The 20,264-nt window shown below is 33.0% G+C and overlaps 1 protein-coding gene across 3 annotated transcripts; it reads left to right on the top strand.

Moving 5' to 3' along the window:
* The first annotated feature begins 1,567 nt into the window (after positions 1-1,567).
* On the top strand, positions 1,568-19,106 carry LOC123193426 (ubiquitin C-terminal hydrolase 12-like). Of its 3 annotated transcripts, XM_044606421.1 has the most exons (32): positions 1,568-1,728; positions 1,991-2,057; positions 2,456-2,600; positions 2,713-2,870; positions 4,814-5,079; positions 5,158-5,376; positions 5,461-5,569; positions 5,647-5,762; positions 6,072-6,170; positions 7,214-7,323; positions 8,641-8,715; positions 9,572-9,650; positions 9,741-9,887; positions 9,981-10,061; positions 10,196-10,315; positions 11,754-11,876; positions 12,684-12,761; positions 12,914-13,002; positions 13,084-13,192; positions 13,282-13,350; positions 13,509-13,619; positions 14,907-14,962; positions 15,064-15,241; positions 15,356-15,457; positions 15,557-15,628; positions 15,781-15,846; positions 17,056-17,121; positions 17,550-17,636; positions 17,792-17,908; positions 18,134-18,208; positions 18,301-18,387; positions 18,605-19,106. In XM_044606421.1, exons 1-32 carry the CDS (start codon positions 1,699-1,701, stop codon positions 18,644-18,646), a joined length of 3,348 nt encoding a protein of 1,115 aa, XP_044462356.1. In that variant the 5' UTR covers positions 1,568-1,698; the 3' UTR covers positions 18,647-19,106. The 3 variants fall into 3 exon arrangements, with proteins under 3 accessions (XP_044462356.1, XP_044462355.1, XP_044462354.1); XM_044606420.1 differs by having other exon boundaries at positions 2,465-2,600; positions 9,572-9,887; XM_044606419.1 differs by having other exon boundaries at positions 9,572-9,887.
* The last annotated feature ends 1,158 nt before the right edge of the window (positions 19,107-20,264 follow it).

Below are 20,264 nucleotides of genomic sequence, written 5' to 3'. Positions count from 1 at the left end.
AATTTAAAAGAAAAAAGGTTAAATAAAAATTCAATTTGATATTTTATCATTCAGGTTATCTATTTGATAAGTTCATATAAACTAATAGATCAATTTTGAATATATAATAATTAAAATGATCTAATGATTTATTTTGGTAACATGACCTTTTATAACAATCAGTCTCTTTGACTCTCAATAGAAAGAGGCGAACGAATCATTTTCATTTCTTTGTTTTTGTTAATGTTTCTTCATTTGTCAATGATGAAAGAGAATCGGTTAATGGTCAGAGAGAGAAGTGCACATTATTAGAAATAGAGTGGTGGTCGGAGATGAGAGAAAGAAAACACTTGGGTGTGGAAGGGAATAGTCAATTTTTAAAACTATAAAAGTTTAAACAAGAGTAATGATGTTAAGTTTTAAAATATAAAAAAAAGATAAAGTTATATGTTTTTAATATTATATTAAAATGATAATTTTACTTTTATATATAACAAAAAAAATTTTAATTGATATTTAATGATGAGTGGGTAATTAAAATTTTAAAATATCATAAATGTGAGTTTAAAAATAAGTTAAATTTTAGATAAAAATAAGTTGTTTAGCATAATAAAAACACCTTATACCTTCACAAAACAAACTAAGTAACGTTTCATTACTTTGCAAGCTAATATAAACCGTTAGATTAATTTTTAAAATATAATTGAAATAATATAAGATTTACTTTGGCAACGTGAAACTCTATATCATCTAATTATTAAAAAAATTAGGCCAAAAGACTTATTTCCAACCAAAGTATACTATTTTTTTATGTTTTTATTTTTTAATTTTAAAAATATTATTTATCTATTTATGAGTGGTTAAAGTTAACGAAATTTTAACCTTTTAAAATTTTATTTTGTTTTTTCCCTTAAATCTTAAATACTAACCATTTTACCTTTAGACTAAGTTTTAAAAAATAATAATTTTCTTTTAAGGTTTAGTTTTCAAATTTTGACGTCATCATTGGCAATATCTCTCTTTAGTGATCTCTCTCCTTTCACTTGAACCTCTGGATAACATGATTGAAGTCGAGAAGGCAAAGGTGAAGATCTCGTCTTCGTCTGAGAAGACGATTATCTTCTCTAAAGAAAATTAGGGTCTTTCTCACCTTCTCCATCTAAAAAAATGAAGAGTTTCATCTTTCAATTTCAATCGTACTAATCAGAGGTCTAGGTGAAAGGAGAAAAATTGTTGGAGAGAGAACAAATATCGAGAGGGAGAGACCATTAGTAATGGTGTTAGAGTTTAAAAACTAAATCCTAAAAAATTTAATTTCATTTTTTAAAACTTAACTTAGAGAGTAAATAGTTAGTTTTTAAAATTTAAGAAAAAAATAAAATTTAAATTTATTTTTAATATAATATATAAAATAATGATCACACACTTAAAACAAACGAAATTTTCAGAGTTAAAAATGGTGGGGAATACATTATACTGTGGGTGGGAATAAGTCCATTGGCTAAGAAAATTAACACTGAAATGTTTTTAATTTACTCATATAATCATGTGAAAAACACTCTCCAACAAATTGGAATTCCGAAATTGTCCCTCTCTCGCACTAAATCCCCGAACTCCTTTTCTTCCACATCCAATCATCTCTTCCTCTCTCTTAAAATTTTCTTACTTTCAGACTTCTCCATTTCTTTCTTTCTAATTTAGTCGATCGTACGTACAGCCATGACTCTGATGACTCCTCCACCTTTGGATGTAATTATCGATTCTCCCCTCTTTCTCTCTTATTCATCCATCGATTAATCAATCATGATTCATCTCGTCGTTAATTTGTTACTTCCTATTCGATTTTACGAGTTCCATAAACTGACGCCGTTTTTCGTTGCAGTAACGCTATCGATGTCCAACATCGTCTTAATTTGAACTCTGCTTGTTTTTCTTCTAGGTTTTGTATTAGTAGATCCGAGCTTTTATTTTGCATTGATTTTTGTTTATTTTTGGTTTGTGTTTTGTTTAGCGCCAGGAGGACGATGAGATGTTGGTTCCACACACTGACTTCGCCAATGGTCCTCAGCCAATGGAAGGTTTATTACTTAAATTCTAATTGCTCTTATTTTCTTCTGTTTGTTTCCCGAGAAAATTCAGTGGAGAGTTGAAATCGGATTGGAATTGTAGGTTAAATAGTTTTGTGCTTTGTGTCAAAGGAAATCGGCTTGTGGAACTTATGTGCTATTTTTGGTTTTTTATCTACTTTTTTTTTTTGGGAGAAAATTGGTCTGTGTAGTTTGGTTTTAGATAATTTTCCCTTTTTCCTGATCCGTGTTATTGTTTGAATTTGCGTTCTAAGGGATTTTTGAAAAATAACTTAAAACTGCAACTTGAAATCTATCTTTTTTTAAGATCTTTTATTTTTAATATTTGATCTTTAACTGAATGGAGAGTTAGTGTGTTAATTTTTCCCCTTGGTTTATTATGTTACTAGCACAAGCAGATACGGCTACCACAGTTGATGCCCAGGCAGTTGATGATCCACCATCTGCAAGGTTCACTTGGACAATTGAGAATTTTTCGAGACTTAATACAAAGAGGCTTTACTCTGAAGTGTTCTATGTTGGAGGTTACAAATGGTATGCAACTCTCTCTTCCTGCATTTCACATATAATTTATATGGTATCATATACTTAGCTTGGCATTCTTATTTTGGTTGATGACCACGATTTCTGTTTAATTGCATTTCAGGCGGATTTTAATTTTTCCAAAGGGGAACAACGTGGAACATTTGTCAATGTATCTAGATGTAGCAGATGCAACAACTTTGCCATATGGGTGGAGTAGATATGCACAGTTCAGCTTAGCTGTTGTCAATCAGATTCATAGCAAATATTCAATTAGAAAAGGTACTTCCTTTCTCTATCACTAGTATATCACAAAAAAACCTCATTGTCTCCTTCATCAGGTAAAATGCCTTTGGTGATTGTTTTAGGATAGATGATGTAGGCTGTTGTCAGTATAATTTTTTCTTTTCCTAGTTTAGAGATCTCTTTAGAGAAGAGAACTTGTTATTGTTAATCTGTCACTTTATGAAGCATTTAGTTTTTTCAAATCTAGTAATGTTTGTCCAATTTTTTTTCTCACTATGTTGTAATTACTTATCTGTCTGGATTTCATTTGTAATGAAGGTAATCTGCTTATTGTACAAGGATTATTGGTCATTATCTAACATAAACATGTAGGGTAGAAAATAGAAGCAATAAGTTGAGAAACTAGGACAAGACATCAAGAAGGCTTGATATGAAAGCTTTAGATGATAGGGAAAGACCCCGGTAGTAATATTTAACCATTAGACACACCACTTTCAAACATAACCATAAATGCAAAGTCAACTTATTATAATTAATTTAAATAATTGTAGTATTCAAACCTATTCTAGTTGGTCAACATGTTTTTTATTACATTTTATCATTTACCAAATAGCTTAAATTGAGAAGGTCTCAACGGTAGTGTTTTAGCTCTTAATGTTGAGAAAACAAGAAGAACATTTAGGTTGAGAAATCCAATTTCCATTATAGAATATCATTATTGCATCTTTAAGAAAAGACTAATTAGGAAAGCTAAAATGAATGCTGAACGTTAGCTTCAAGATGGTTCACTTATATAATATGGCCTGAAATGAATGCTGAACGTTAGCTTCAAGATAATCCATCTTCCCCGAAGTTCAGAAAAATGGAATTTGGTAAGTTGGGATGGAAAATTGCCCCAAGAGTGTTTTTTATTACATTTTATCATTTACCAAATAGCTTAAATTGAGAAGGTCTCAACGGTAGTGTTTTAGCTCTTAATGTTGAGAAAACAAGAAGAACATTTAGGTTGAGAAATCCAATTTCCATTATAGAATATCATTATTGCATCTTTAAGAAAAGACTAATTAGGAAAGCTGAATCTTTATTCTTAAACTAGTAAGAAATAGACTTAACTAGATGGTTCACTTATATAATATGGCCTGAAATGAATGCTGAACGTTAGCTTCAAGATAATCCATCTTCCCCGAAGTTCAGAAAAATGGAATTTGGTAAGTCGGGATGGAAAATTTCCCCAAGAGTGTGTCAGGGTGGTGTTGCATAAATGCCTTAAAATATAATGGTCATTTGTCCATAGTTTCTGTGTTGGAAATAAAATCAAGATAGCCCATTAATTCTTTTTGATACTAAGTTTGTAAAGCAACCAATCTTTAGTGGGCTACTTATACATCTTGTTCAGAGTTCCTGTTGGAGAATTTTCTGTTTTTGGAGAGGAAAAAGTCCAAGACTCTTAGAAATTATGTGTTTCTATTTCTTTTCTTTGTAAAAGAAATAAAAGGATTTTTGAAGGCAGTAGGTGAGAAGAGGTCAGTGATTTATGTTACAAATAATGTTATTAGGATCTCTTTAAGCTCTTATTATAAAGACTTTTAATACAGTTTTTTCTTTATCAATCTACATTGGTTAGGAGCAGTGCTTTGGCTCTGGTTGTTCTTGGGGCTTTTCAGGCTGTAGTAATATTTTTTTTTCTTTTCTTTCTGCATAGATTACACAGATTCATGATGGTTTTTGTAATCCATTTGACCCTTAGGTGGATGGGTTCTTTTCTGTAGTGAATAACTGTCCTCTGTTAGTTTTTTTCATTACATTAACGCATGTTTTTGTTTCCTGTAAAAATGAACTTTTCTTTTTCTTTAATGGTGTAATTGCATTTAGCTATAGTTGCTCGGTACTAGCCCAGTCCCCCTCCCTAAGTGTATTGCCAATGACTATGTATGATATTACTTATAAGTTGCTGATGATTCCAATGCTTACTGTTGCAGACACGCAGCATCAGTTTAATGCACGGGAAAGTGACTGGGGTTTTACTTCATTTATGCTTCTTGGTGAATTGTATGACCCTAGTAGAGGTTATCTTGTGAATGACACATGTGTAGTTGAAGCTGATGTTGCGGTTCGAAGAGTTGTTGATTATTGGTCACATGATTCCAAAAAGGAGACTGGCTATGTTGGACTTAAGAACCAAGGAGCTACTTGCTACATGAATTCTCTGCTTCAGACACTGTATCATATTCCTTACTTTAGAAAGGTTTGTGAATTTATTCTTCATAACTAATCATATTGGTATAGTTATCAAGAAAGCGCAATATCTTGTTTATTATTGCAGGCTGTGTATCATATGCCAACAACTGAAAATGATATGCCATCAGGAAGCATTCCTCTTGCTTTGCAGAGTTTGTTTTATAAGCTCCAGTACAGTGATACAAGTGTAGCAACAAAAGAGTTGACCAAATCTTTTGGATGGGACACATATGACTCTTTCATGCAACATGATGTTCAAGAACTTAATAGGGTTCTTTGTGAGAAACTTGAAGATAAAATGAAGGTACTTAGCTTTATGGTTATGGATTTATACTTTTTCCTGTTGGCTTCTAATTATGTGTAACTTGTCAATCTCTTACTGGCTTAGGGAACTGTTGTGGAGGGAACAATCCAACAGTTATTTGAAGGACATCACATGAACTACATTGAATGCATCAATGTGGAATATAAATCAACAAGAAAGGAGTCATTTTATGGTACAAATAACTGTGGTTTACTAAATTGGCACTGATTTTTTTTGGGCCTTATGGAATTTAATTATATTTAATTGTAGATCTTCAGCTTGATGTCAAAGGTTGTCGAGATGTTTATGCTTCTTTTGACAAATATGTGGAAGTGGAACGACTTGAAGGGGACAACAAATATCATGCTGAACAACATGGGTTACAGGTATGACTTCCTTGGAACTTTTAGTTTTCCATATAATTTGTTTCAAACTTAAACTATTAAGCAGTATAATTTTAATTAATCTTGAATGATCTGACAGGTTGTAAATTTGTCTGTGGTTAGATTATTAATTGACACCACTTTTGCTGAGTTTCTGCTCATTCTTTAAATATGTTGGTTTTAGCTTTGATTTTTGCCGTTCCTAAATATTGAATTATGATTGATAACTGTTCCTCTGACAATGAATTGGGGCTTCTGCTTCTGTTTTCTTTCTGAAGACTTTTATCAATGGATATTTTTTGGTCTCTTCAGGATGCTAGGAAGGGTGTCTTGTTTATTGACTTTCCTCCTGTCCTTCAACTACAGTTAAAACGGTTTGAGTATGATTTTATGCGGGATACTATGGTAAAGGTTGGTAATTGAGTAGATAATTCTTTGCCTTTTTAACATATTTGTTGGTTACTTTATGTATCTTTTGCAGTTTTTGCTTTATATGGAATGATATTATTGGTTATAATTCTCTTGCTAGTTAAATTACATCTGTTCTACTATCACTGTTCTGCTTTATACTTTTACTAATTTTTAGGGTCTACATATGTTTTTATTCTATGTTCTATTGATACGAACTTGATTACTGGAGTCAGTTCATGGTTGAGGTGACTTATAATTTTTTATAGGAAAGGTAGCTATTTATATTGGCTTTATCAGAAAAAGAGAGCAGGTGCCTTTCTCCCAGTTGCTGCAATATGTGGCTGAAGGAATCTGAAAGCTTAGACTACCCTTATTTTTATTGATCTCAGCTGGATAGCCCTTCCCTCTTGCTGTTCTATTTTCATAGAAATATCCAAAGCTTGTGGGGGAATTAAGAACTAAGGACTTCTTCACCATTATTTTGGCATAAGCTGTCATATACAATTGACTTTCTCTCTATTCTCTGTTATTTGTAAAAATCTCCTGCAAGTTCCTTCACAGAGACTCATTCTAGTGGTTGGCTGTGGCTAATAAATTTGTAACAGAATATCTACCAAATTGCAGAACTTTGGCTACGTGCTCTACATTGAGTCCCAGCCTGTGTTGGCAGGTTAAGCTTATTTATAAAACTGGTTTTGCAGTTTGTAGTCACATTTGAAACTGCATGCTAATACTGGCAGCCATGTGGTTCCCATAAAAACCTAAGGGCGTTTTGTTTGTAGAATGATAAAATAGCTAAGGTGTTTTGTTTGTAGAATGATAAAATGGCTTTTTGTGGTATGTTGAAGGCTATCTCATTTCAAGGGGATACTATTTTGTTTAGGCGTTTTTGATATTTTTTCTTGCCCAAGAGGATTTTTTTCACATGAAATCTTTCAGTTCCTTTAAAATTCCTTTTATTCAGTTTTGGTGTTTCATTTCACATTCGTACTATTTAGCCATAGAAGCTGTATGACTGATCATGCATTATTGATGGACAACAGATAAATGACCGATATGAGTTTCCATTGCAACTTGATCTTGACAGAGAGAATGGAAAATATTTGTCACCTGATGCAGATCGAAGTGTTCGCAATCTGTACACTCTTCACAGGTTGTCATGGTTTATCTGCCGCTTATTTTTTATCCACTGGTTTTTACTTATCTTATTTGTTTAAAGCCATTGTAAAATTGTTATAAGGATAAGAGGTTCATGTTATACTATTCTAGGGAGCTGATTTGATACTTAGAAGAGGAAATACCTACACGCACTATAAAGCTAAAATTTACAATTTCTACACTAATTATATACTCTAATTTTTGTGTATGTTTGTACATACATTTATGTGTGTTCTTTAATGCCATAAAATGCTTTGGCCTCCCTTATGGTTTAGAACTATGGGGATTTCATCTTGAGGGAGTGATTGCCGGTAGAAAGTAACAAGACCACTCCATCCACATGCATGGCTCTTACAACTTGTCTGGAGTGTTGTTGCATGCCATTAAAGGCTTTGGCCTCTGCACTAGATGCCAGTTGGTTTTCAGTTGAAATGACCAAACCCAATCCTGATAGAGCAAAAATATAGTCTTAAGTATGTTTATGTTATATTCAATTATATGATATCTTTAACAAGTTGACTTTTACCATTTATTCTTCTCCTAGAGTAGACTTTTATGATTGTATTATTTGTTTTATATTCATTTCAAGTCTAAAGCTTTTCGTAGGAATCATCTCTTCAGTAATCCTACTTTTAAGTAAACAAAATGCATACTAAATTTTATATGAATAATTTGAATAATTAATGAAACTCAATTTTTTTCACATTAAGTAGCATGTTTCTGGTTGGTATTATCACCAGCTGCCATTTTGGTTTTACTGTTGCTAGGTGCTGTTATCTTCTTGAATTACTTGGTCAGGAAACCATATGTCACTTGATTGACGCAGAGGTGTCTCTGTATTTGTATTCCTATGTCACATCTGCAATTTACTTGTGTAAATATTAGATGTCTAAAACAAAAAAGAGGTATAATTAAAAAAGATAGCCTTCTTAGGAACTTTTTATGCCAAATATTTTGACAATGCAGAAGGCCAAAGAGATTGGAATTCTAGCTGGCACATGCCAATGGTGTACCTGATTATGACATTGTTTTCAAGTAGTTGTGCTGTTGATAACACTGCTATAAGGCTCTGATCATTGACATTGCTATTATTCTTGAATAATTGCTATGTGATTTCTGTATCTGGTTTGCATTTTCAGTTTTCTGGTGATTGCATTTCTTCCACTCTTTTTTATTTCGTGTGGGTGTGTTTACGACCTCTGTTGTGGGTTTCTTTCTCTGGTGTCAATACAAAAATTTAATATTGAGGTTAGACATTTTGTTGCCTTTCTGTGTTTTAAATTTATAATAAAATTTTGTTGTTTGCTTGCAGTGTCTTGGTTCACAGCGGTGGAGTGCATGGTGGGCACTACTATGCTTATATCAGGCCAACCCTTTCAGATCAGTGGTTTGTTCTGTATATCTTTGCTGTTTATGAATCCTGTCTTTTTTGTGTTTCATGCATTCTGACATGTTTTTTGAGGTATGTTGTCAAAATGTTTTGCCAATATTAGGAAAGTATGTAACTGTGACATTCTTTTTTTTCCCCCCGATTGTGTGTTTTGTTGTTTTTCTCTTCTACTCTACATTGGTTTTTTTTGTTGGCTGTTTATGATGGTTTAATCTCTAATTCTTGGGGATATTATTTTCATTCACACTCTTTTGTGCTTTGAATGTATGCCTTTTGTTTTTGAATTGAAGATAATAACTCTTAGGGGGCGTTTGGTTTAGGTAATGTTTTATTACCAAAATAGAAAGATTATCTTAAAGATAGATTACTTAGAAGATTACTGGGTATAAATGATTACTATGTTTGATAAAATTTGATAGGTATAAATAATTATTGTGTTTGGTTAAAGGTAATAAAAGATTACTAGTAAATTATTTTACTTAAATGCCTTTAAATATAATTATTTTTAAATATTTTTTATATTATTTGTCATATTAATTAAAAATAAATTTATTTTTATCTCAAAAAATTAATAAATAATAATATAATTATAATAAACTCAAGATTACCTCAGTAATCTTTAAATACCTAAGGTGAAAGTGGTAATCAGATTACCACCTATATTACCTGCCACGTCAGCATTGGTAATAGAAAATTACTGTAATATTTTATTACTGACAAACCAAACAAGGGAATAAAAGATAGATTACTAAGGTAATCTTAAAAACCACCAACCAAACGCCCCCTTAGTGTATTTCGTGGTTATCACATGTTGCTGCTGTGTCAATTTTGTTACATTCTACCTCTCACTTAGGTTAAAGTTTGACGATGAACGGGTGACAAAAGAGGATATAAAAAGGGCATTGGAAGAGCAGTATGGTGGTGAAGAGGAGGTACTGGTGTTCAGATCTTTACTTGTTAGTTCTTTTGAGTTAATTTCATGCTTGTTAGCTTTTTTAATGTTGCTTTCTAATATTCTGCAGTTACCACATGCAAATCCTGGATTCAACAATTCTCCATTTAAATTTACAAAATACTCAAATGCATATATGCTTGTGTATATACGTGAAAGTGACAAGGACAAAATAATCTGTAATGTGGATGAGAAAGACATTGCCGAGCACCTCAGGGCAAGTGTTTCATGTTATCTGTTAATTGTAAGGGATTGAGGTTGTTCTCTTCCTAACTGAGTTTATCTCTGAACTTCTCTAATTATGTTCCAGATAAGGTTGAAGAAAGAACAAGAGGAAAAGGAACAAAAGAAAAAGGAAAAAGCCGAGGCACACTTGTATACTATTATAAAGGTTATAATTTTCCAAAATTTCTCTTCTTGGTTCCTCATTCACTGTCTAAATATTGTCTTTCATTAGTAAAATGCAGAAGATCTTTATGAAACAGCACACTGGCACACCCTAATATGGTTACTATATGCCTATAGGTTGCACGTAGTGAGGATCTACTTCAACAGATTGGAAAGGATATATATTTTGACCTTGTAGATCATGAAAAAGTTCCTAGTTTCCGTATTCAGAAACAAATGCCCTTTAATCTTTTCAAGGTACTTTTTGTTAGGTTTTCGTTGTTACTTTGGAAGCCTTGTTTGCTCATGAGGGAGCTGGTCCACTTAATCGGATGAATGATTTTTGCTTGATTGATTTCTATTGCGCTTGTTAACTTAGTATTATAATACTTGTAAAAAATTTGCTTAGTACAATAATATGATTTTTCTATGGAGAAGCTCTTTTACTTTAGTGGATATTCTTTAGAGGCTGTTTGGTTGCAGGATTTAAAGTTTACCTTGGTAATCTATCTTTTATTAATTTGTTTGGTTTGTCAGTAATAAAATATTACGGTAATCTTCTATTACTAATGCTGACATGATATGTAATATAGGTGGTAATCTGATTATCACCTTTACCTTAGGTATTAAAAGATGACCAAAGTAATATTGATTTTATTATAATTATATTATTATTTATTAATTTTTTGAGACAAAAATAAATTTATTTTTAATTAATATAACAAATAATATAAAAATATTTAAAAATAATTATATTAAAGGGTATTTAAGTAAAATAATTTACTGATATTTTTTTATTACTTTTAACCAAACACAATAATTATTTATATCTACCAAATTTCATCAAACATAATAATCATTTATACCCAGTAATTTTCTAAGTAATCTATTTTTAAGATAATCTCTTTATTTTGGTAATAAAACATTACTAAAACTGAACGCCTCCTTAGTGTATTTACCATTATGCATGTGAACTTGGTTTTATCAATTAAAAAAGATTTGCTATGAATGATTTTTTTTTATGATTGATTTTTGCTTAATTGGTTTTTGTTGCGTTGGTTAACTTAGTACGAGAATGCTTTTAAAAAATTTACTTAGTACAATAGTATGATTTTTCTATGGAGAAGTTCTTTTATTATAGTGGATATTCTTTTGTGTATTTACCATTGTGCACATGAACTTTGGTTTCTCAGTGGAAAAAAGATTTGCATTTCTTGATTGAATATGTAATTTGATATTTGAAGTTGTCAACATTTGCAAGGGGAGTTGCTTTATTTTATTTTGTCATTTTGGTTTTGATAGCAGTTGGATTCTATACTATTTCCTATTCTTGAAAATCCAAAATCAAGTTGATGTCCCGATATCAAACCAACAGTCAGTGGGAATCATGTGTTAATTTAAGAATTCATCAACATGCACTGTTGTTTGTTGGGGCTGACTTTTTGTATAGCTACTTTTTTGATTCTTTCATTTCTTGAATGTCTGGTGTAGAGGTGTACATATTATTCTCAAAGGGTAGACCATTGACTTAGCTTTTCTTGTCATTTATGTCTCATCAATTATTATCTGTTACTATCGGAAAATATATTTGGAATGCTGTCTTCCTTGACCACTAAATTAACAATGTTAAACTTCATTTTGGAAGTTGCATTTCCTTGGCTCTTCTTGATCCACATATCTATGATATTTTTGTTAGGAAGATGTTGCCAAGGAGTTTGGAATTCCAGTGCAATTTCAACGTTTTTGGCTGTGGGCAAAGCGCCAAAACCACACTTATCGACCAAATCGACCACTGACTGCCCAGGAGGAAGCACAATCAGTAAGTAACTTTTAATTTCACATTTTTCCTATGTGTCTGAACCAAAGAATTTATATATTTGGCAAGTCACTTGGCACAGTTGATATATCATAAATATCTTTAGCATAGTTCACATCTTAGAGCAAAGGGTTAGGAAATAGTGATTCTTATTTATAATTGCTTATGTATTTCAATAATACCTTGATGGTTGTATATGGTGTCCATGTCTGTGTGTTCTTTGTCTCGAGTTTCTCATTTTGGAAAGTATAATCATTTGTGTCAATGACTCCATTGGCAAGCTACACAATTGCTCAATCTCCTCCAATTATTGTATCAATGATTTTTTTTATAAAATATAAAATTTAAAGGGTTTTAGGTAAATCCTAGTTTGGATACCTTTTTATCCATGTCGTGAAGAAAATGAATTTCTTTATGTGTGGTGGTTTTACAGAGAATGTAGATAGGGGTAAGTTATAAATTCTACGGTTTCATTTGGGGTTCATGTGGATTCCTAGGCATGTGTACTTCTACTTTTTAACTTTTTCATTCTTACGGTTGAGTTACCCCATAGTGGGTAATGGTTTTGTTTCCTGGATCTCCTGCCTACATTCTCCATTAAAAGTTGGATTTCCTTGGTATGATGTAGGTAAACTAATTTGCAACAGCACAGTATGAGTTGTCATACAGAATGAATTTTTGATACAAATATGCAAGATGAATATAATACCCGTGATCCATTACTGGATACACAAGCTGATGATTACTACCATGGTGTGTTTAGTCTAGCATGCATGTTTATCTTTGTACTAACCATTCAATTTATTATAGGTTGGTCAATTGAGAGAGGTTTCCAATAAGGCGAGTACTGCAGAGCTAAAGTTGTTTCTCGAAGTAGAACTAGGGAAGGTAATGTATCTGATTTACCTTTTTTATATGTGTTTCTTGTGATTGCTGAAGTGAACTTTTAATGAACTCTTTTTTTGATTTCATATTAATTTGTTCATTCTGAACTGGTGATGTGTAATCATTGTCTCATTACTTATGCTACAATTAAGCAGGATTTGCGGCCTATTCCTCTACCTGTCAAAACTAAAGAGGATATTTTTCTATTCTTTAAACTCTATGACCCAGTGAAAGAAGAGCTACGGTACTTGTTTCATTTTTTCTTTTCCTGCTTTTTGTGGGTTGTATCTTTCATGGTTACTTAAGCTTTCTACTGCAATATCAGGTATGCTGGGAGGCTATTAGTGAAGAGTACTGGTAAGCCAGCTGAAATATTGACGAAACTGAATGAAATGGCTGGATTTGCACCTGATGAAGATATTGACCTTTTTGAGGTTATACAATTGTAAATTTATTATATTGTTCTTTCTTTTCAACCAAATCTTGTTTCTGTAGTTATCTCACCCATCTGTCTCGATGCCAGGAAATAAAGTTTGAACCAAATGTTATGTGTGAACCCATTGACAAGAAATACACATTTCGTGCAAGTCAGGTATGGAAAACCAGTGTTGGGAATACCTTCTGGAGTCAACTGCTTCTTAATAATTGTGGCTTATTTCTGTCAGGAAAATGGAATGTCTAATAAGCAAATTTGCTTCTCTAGGAACTTGCTTTGTTTTTTCATTGTTTAACCAGTTAATCCTTTTGTAGCTTGAAGATGGGGACATAATTTGCTTCCAGAAGCCTTCTCAGGCTGCAAGTGGAGAACAATGCCGCTATCCAGATGTTCCTTCATTTTTGGACTATGTGCATAATCGTCAGGTATACTTTGAGCATGGAAATGCTTGATTCTCCAAATTCTTAGGCTAAAGGATGTAAACTGAGTATTTTATATTAGTTTCTTTCATCTCATTGTAGCTTGACTTGGTATTATCGAATTCTGTTGGTAGAACACAAATAAAGGGATAGACTATTGCCAAAAAACCAAGTCAAAATTTCTGTGTTGATGTTGTAAGTTAATTTTTAGCTTGTAATTGCAAGAATTTTCTGCTTTGAATGTAATCAAGTTTGATGGGAGTTTTGTTTAAGTGCATATGATTAATGGGTTTGAGAAAACGTTAGAGAAATGGTAACTTAAGATTTGTTTGCTCCTATACGTCAATCTCATCTTGCTATCTTGAAGGAAAAAAGTATTTGAAAATTATTGCCAAGAGCAAAGGCTTTCTACTTGTTGAGTTCTAAACTTGTTTTTGGACTTTTGTATGCTATTTTTGTGTAACCACAAGGTAGTTGTGTTGGTTGTTTGGAGATACTTTCTGTGTTTAGAACTTGCTGTTACATGCTGTCATGACCTTTTTTTCCTTATATATATGGATAAACCACCTTTATCTACTGAAAGATGAATTTTTGCTGCGAAAAGGGTTAGTAACGTGTCATAGCAGAGTTGTTGAAAAGTTGAATTGGTTTTAATATCTTTCTAACAAGAGAATTGTTAGTTTCTAATTATTTGGACTAGTTCATCTTTCTTTTATGCTTTAAACATGAAATGACTTGGTACTTTGGATGAGGTATTTTGCTGTCATGTGGTAAAGATTACTTCTCTGTTTCCTATGATTGCTGAGAAATAAAAATGAATTATTCTGTTATGGTGGACATTTCGAGTTGGTGCAGGCTTGGTACTTTTTAGCACATCACATGTTAGTTGATGAGATTTTTTATCAACTGTCAGTGTTCTGCTTTGCACTTTGTTTGATGTTAGAGTGTGAAATTTTTATAGGTATTATGTGATTGATTTTAATGTGCTGGTGTTTAAGTGAAATTTTTGTTTGTTTTGTACACATTGGGAAATTTGGAAATTAGTTGTGGTAGGTTACTTGTAGTTTTCTACTCTATTTTGCCATATGTTTGGAATCTTGGTGACTTCGAAATCTTAATTCTTCTTTTTTTTTTTTCTTCTGAGTCTTTTAGGACCTGTAATTGTTTATATGTGGACAGAGTTACATTCTTTGTATTGTCTCTTGAAGCTGTTTTTGTTGCTTAGGACATATTCTCTAGTAATTTGTTCCCTTCCCACTGGATGACTTGCATATATTATTTGATGATATATAGGTTGTTCGCTTTCGATCTTTGGAGAAGTCAAAGGAGGATGAGTTCTTCCTTGAGTTGTAAGTTTACAAGTCATTCTATAGTTTATTTGTTTCTGGAACTGTCAGCTCCATGGGATTATATTAGGAATATTTTCTGATTTATTACTAATAATGTCTAGATCAAAGGGTCACAATTATGATGATGTTGTGGAGAGAGTAGCTTGCCGTCTTGGCTTGGATGATCCATCCAAGATTAGGCTTACATCTCATAACTGTTACTCACAGCAGCCTAAGCCTCAGCCTATCAAGTATCGTGGAGTGGATCGCTTGTCTGACATGCTGGTCCACTATAATCAGGTTAGTATCATTTTGGTGTACCTATTTGATATTGGTTTCTGTGCCTCTACGTAAGTTTTTAATGTAATCCAGTGGCTGAAAAGTTTATTTTTTATTTTCATCTCAAACGGACAGACTACAGATATTCTATATTATGAAGTACTGGATATTCCTCTGCCGGAACTCCAAGGCCTGAAGACATTGAAGGTTGCTTTTCATCATGCTACAAAGGATGAAGTGAGTGTGGATTATGAGACTAAGTTTTCTCATTGTTATTCATTTTACAGTACACTAGTAAGTTTTGTGCCTCTCACAGAATCTTGCTCATGTTCTCAGGTTATGATTCATACAATTAGATTGCCAAAACAGAGCACTGTCGGTGATGTAATCAATGATCTGAAGACGAAGGTTAATGTTGCAACTTTAGTTTATCAATTTTACAAATATTTCTTGTTAGATTTGTATTTGGAAGTTGATCATTTAGTCTACACTTCATGTTTAGATCCTTTGTTTCAGTTTTTATTGTTTTAGAAAATAAATTAACATTTTTTTTGAAACAGGTTGAATTGTCTCATCCTGATGCTGAACTTAGATTGCTTGAAGTTTTCTATCACAAGATTTACAAGGTATTGGATAAATGTATTGTAAATGATGTATGTCCTACTTCTCCATGTAAATTTGAGTGGCTATAGCCTATACTATCAGATAGGAGGTAAACTGGTTGAGCTGATTAATGATCCTGATTGCCTCGATTAATTTGTTCAAGACCATGAATATATCCAGTAGGATCTAAATTGTTAAACTTCATTTTTGTCTTAAGACATAAATCCAAAGGTGTATGAACATGGTCTTGATGAAATTAATATTGGGATGCTCTGACTAGAGAATGACTCTTTCTCTTTCTCATATATATATATATAAAATCTATGTATATGTGTGTGTGTGTTTGAATATACAAAATGTCTATCTATAATCGTAAATTTGACCATATTCTCATCTTGTAAGAATTTTTGAAAAAATATTTTTCTTTGTCACTTTATCACCATTCGGATGCCATGTCTTTGCCATTTGTGGGGTAGAGTTCTCAGTTGTCATATTTATAGGTCTATATTACCAGAAGTTCCAAGATTCTTTACTTTTTCATTTGTAAAACTGGGAGCTGCATTGTCTATTAAGTTTATAGCCTTTGTAAAGTTTTTTTTTTTTGGTAAATCTAGTATTGGGCCATTGTTTCTTCTCACTATACTTTCCTTCCTTTTGTAATAGTAATCCAAAAAACAGAAAAATTTCTTACTGATATGTGTATGAGTCTGTATGGCTTTATCACTTGATTTAATTTAAAATAAAGTAAAATACAACATTATGATTCATTGTTGCCTAGTTTGAAGTCTCCTCGTGTTGTAGATTTTGTTAAAGAGTTGTACATAACTTTATTTTGTTGTTTGTTAGCAAAATAATAATACAAAGGAACCCTATTTCTTATTTACTGTTGTTTTCCAAACTATCTGATATTACTTTTCCCATGATATTTCTTTGAAAAAATTTTTAAGCAAAATTTAAACTGTTAAGCCAGTATCAAATAAAATTTCAAAGGTATATTAATTGCAAGGGCTGGTTAGGTTCAATTTTGTTGACTTCATTTTTGTGTACTGCTAGTGCTCCCTTTTGTAGTTTATCTTAATAAATTTCTTGTTTTGTATGGAAAAAGAAAAGTATCAAGAGCATTCCTTTAACTGCTGTTTTGCAATATGTGCTTTTGTTGTCTTGTAATTCTGCAATTCAGTGCCAAAAAATAAGGGTGCGAAGAGAAAGTAACTCTGCATTATGTTTTGCAGATTTTCCCTCTCAATGAGAAGATTGAGAATATTAATGATCAGTATTGGACATTGCGTGCTGAGGAGGTGAGTCTCTATTAAGGTTCAACTCTCTGTAAGCTCAGTGATTGCTTTATCTGCTACTTAATTGATTCTTAATTTCAATCTGGGCTTTATTGTTCGCTTGGTGCTTAATTGGGAACTACCTGGGTTCTTGTTTCACTGCTTGTTTAATGTGCCGGAGATTGATGCTATCTGCTATGTGTTCAATCTGTGCAGAAGCTCAAGAATCTGTTTTTCTTGTTTTTAAACTGTTCAACACATTGAAATTTGTCCATGAATTTCAATTATGGAAAATATATATGCTGAAAATGAGTCTAAAAATTTGCATGCCCGTCTGTATGAATATGGAGATCTTGATATTATCTGTGTGGAAATGAATTTCTAAACAATGGACTTAAATCCTACACTGTTGCCTGCTTTCTATAAGTTTTTAAGTGTTTTTTCCCCCTCAGATTCCAGAAGAGGAGAAAAACATTGGACCTCATGATCGTCTAATTCATGTTTATCATTTTACAAAAGACACAGCTCAAAACCAAGTGGTAAGTTCATTGATATTTTTGTTTGTTTTGACTGCAATTTCATTAATTTGTAAATAATTTTTTGTTATGATGATTAGTATTGATCACTTGGTGAGCTGTGGTGCAAATATTTGATCTTTCTCTCTCGTTTTTTCGTGCTTTTATTCCTTTAACAGCAGGTTCAAAATTTTGGGGAACCATTTTTCCTTGTTATTCATGAGGGTGAAACATTAGCGGATGTTAAAGTGCGGCTTCAGAAAAAGTTGCAGGTTCCAGATGAAGAATTTGCAAAGGTATTTTTTCTCTGTGTGTCTTACCCTGGTTTCATACTTAGCAGAGGAATTATGAGGAACTGAATTCTGCATGTTGTGTACTTGTATTCTCAACGTCACTGGAATTTGTTTTCTCTGTGTCAGTAGCTTGGCTCTTCTATTACAAATGTCTCTTTGCCATAGTGTAATGGACTGTTTAAGTATATTAACTCTTTGTTTTTCTTTCCCTCGCTAATTTGCTCTCAGTGGAAGTTTGCATTTTTGTCACTGGGTCGACCTGAGTATCTTCAGGAGTCAGACATTGTATCTAGTCGTTTTCAGGTTTGTTCTCTCCCTTAGATTCTCCATTTTCTTCTCAGTATGTTCTGTTGTCTAGCGTCTGAACTATTGTGTTTTAACTATCATGATTTTAGCGAAGGGATGTTTATGGTGCTTGGGAGCAGTATCTTGGGTTAGAACACACGGACAATGCCCCTAAGAGGTCATATGCAGCCAATCAGGTACAAATGACTTAATGATCAATAGCAAACATGCAAGGTTCCTTAACTATATGGTGGTCGAATTAGTTTACAGTAATTGTAGAATTGAAGGTCTATGATTTTTTATTTTTGTGGGGTTTGTTCAAAATTCTGCTGAGGAAAACAAAAAGAAATTGAATTGCGTGTGATATCCTGTAATATATGGATTCTGTGTGTTGACCTAACTTAAATTTTGCAGAACCGTCACACGTTCGAGAAGCCGGTAAAAATCTATAATTAAGTTGGATGATTTACAGCTAGGGCGTCAGACAGAATCCATTAACCAGTGGCATGTTGTGAAAATAGCTGAGAAACCTGAACAGAGTCTGCCGTCTATCACGGCAAAAGACAATTACTGAGTACATTCACGTGTGATTCTTTCAGAGGTGTGGGGGAAGCCCATAACTTACATGGCGGAGACTGGAGATATAGGTCGGGCTTGTTTCTGACATCCATCTCTGTGGTGAGTAGAACGTTAGAATTGAAGTTTAAATTTTAATTGTAGCTTAGTACATAAGATTTTGTGGTGGGGGGTTGTATAGCGGGTATAGTTGTGTGTTGAAATTGCGCTACTTTTTATCTGAATCTCCCTTGGTGGCTTTAATAGATTTGGGAGCATCTGGGGAGGTCTGTATAATTTCTGTCCTCGTGTGTTATTTGGCCTTTCCAGGATTTGTGCAATAGATTTTTCATCAGCAGCAGCGTTATTTGTCTTTTTTTCCCCCCTAATCTTTGGTGTTAAATGAAGTATTTGAATTGTGAAACTCGTTAGGCTACACTAGAAAAGAATAGTTTATGAATGAAATTCAGATAAAGAAGAATACAAGTGTTGTACACATTGTTCTGATTCAAGATTTCTCTTTTCATTAGTAAGCAAATTTAGCAAGTTAATTTTGAGGTAAATAGGGTTTGGGGAGGTTAGATCTATCAGCTCAAGGGAAGAAACTTATTAGTAGTTTAATGGGTTTGTTGGGGTTTAAGTCATGGGAGTTGGTGGCATCCCTAGTCAAAAATTACAAAATAAAATAAAATAAACGACCATTTCAAAATGAAAATTATTTCATAAAAGGGTTAGTTGGATATAGGGCTGGATTCGAGCCGAGCCGAGCTCGGCTCGCAGCCAGCTCGGGCTCGGCTCGGTTTTTTAATGGCCGGCTCGAGTTCGGCTCGAGCTCGACTGGAGCCGGTTTCGGCTCGGCTCGAGTTCGGCTCATTTTGTGTTCGGTAATCGGCTCGTTTTTCATATCAAAACGGCATTTGTGTATATATGAGGATCAAAACGACGTCGTTTTGTATAAAAAATTTTAAAAAAATATACTGAGCCAAAGCCAGCTTCGAGCTCGATCGAGCCGGGCAGATCGTTTCGAACCGAAGCCGAGCTCGAGCCCGAGCTGGCTCGGCTCGAATCCAGCCCTAGTTGGATAATTCAAATGGACATTCTTAATTCAGTAATTCCACAAGACCCAAAATAGTATATTGTTCATTTAATTTAACATGATGTTCTAACCTGGATAGTCAAATCAAATGATTAATGGGCAGTTTATAAAGAATGACTTGTGAATCCATGTATCACACAGGCACTATTTTGAAAGCTTGAATTAAAAATTGTCAACAAGAAATATTATAATCCAAACTCATGTAACATTTTTAAAACAAATTTGTTCTTACATATATATAAAACTTATACTATTTACTCATCTTCTTCAACCTTAAGATTTGGGTTTTGGGATTGTGGGTGGAATGTTAAAGGTTAATATTGCGAGATATGGTTGCAGTGTTGCTGAGAAAGTTGCAAAGATGGACGAATAATTGGGATGGTGGTAGAAATCTGTGCTTTTCGGCGGTTGAATGGTTTTTAT

Source organism: Mangifera indica, chromosome 12 (assembly GCF_011075055.1).
Source record: "Mangifera indica cultivar Alphonso chromosome 12, CATAS_Mindica_2.1, whole genome shotgun sequence".
Classification (NCBI taxonomy): domain Eukaryota; kingdom Viridiplantae; phylum Streptophyta; class Magnoliopsida; order Sapindales; family Anacardiaceae; genus Mangifera; species Mangifera indica.
Note: the sequence above shows the minus strand (reverse complement) of the source record. Positions and strands in the feature narration are given on the sequence as shown.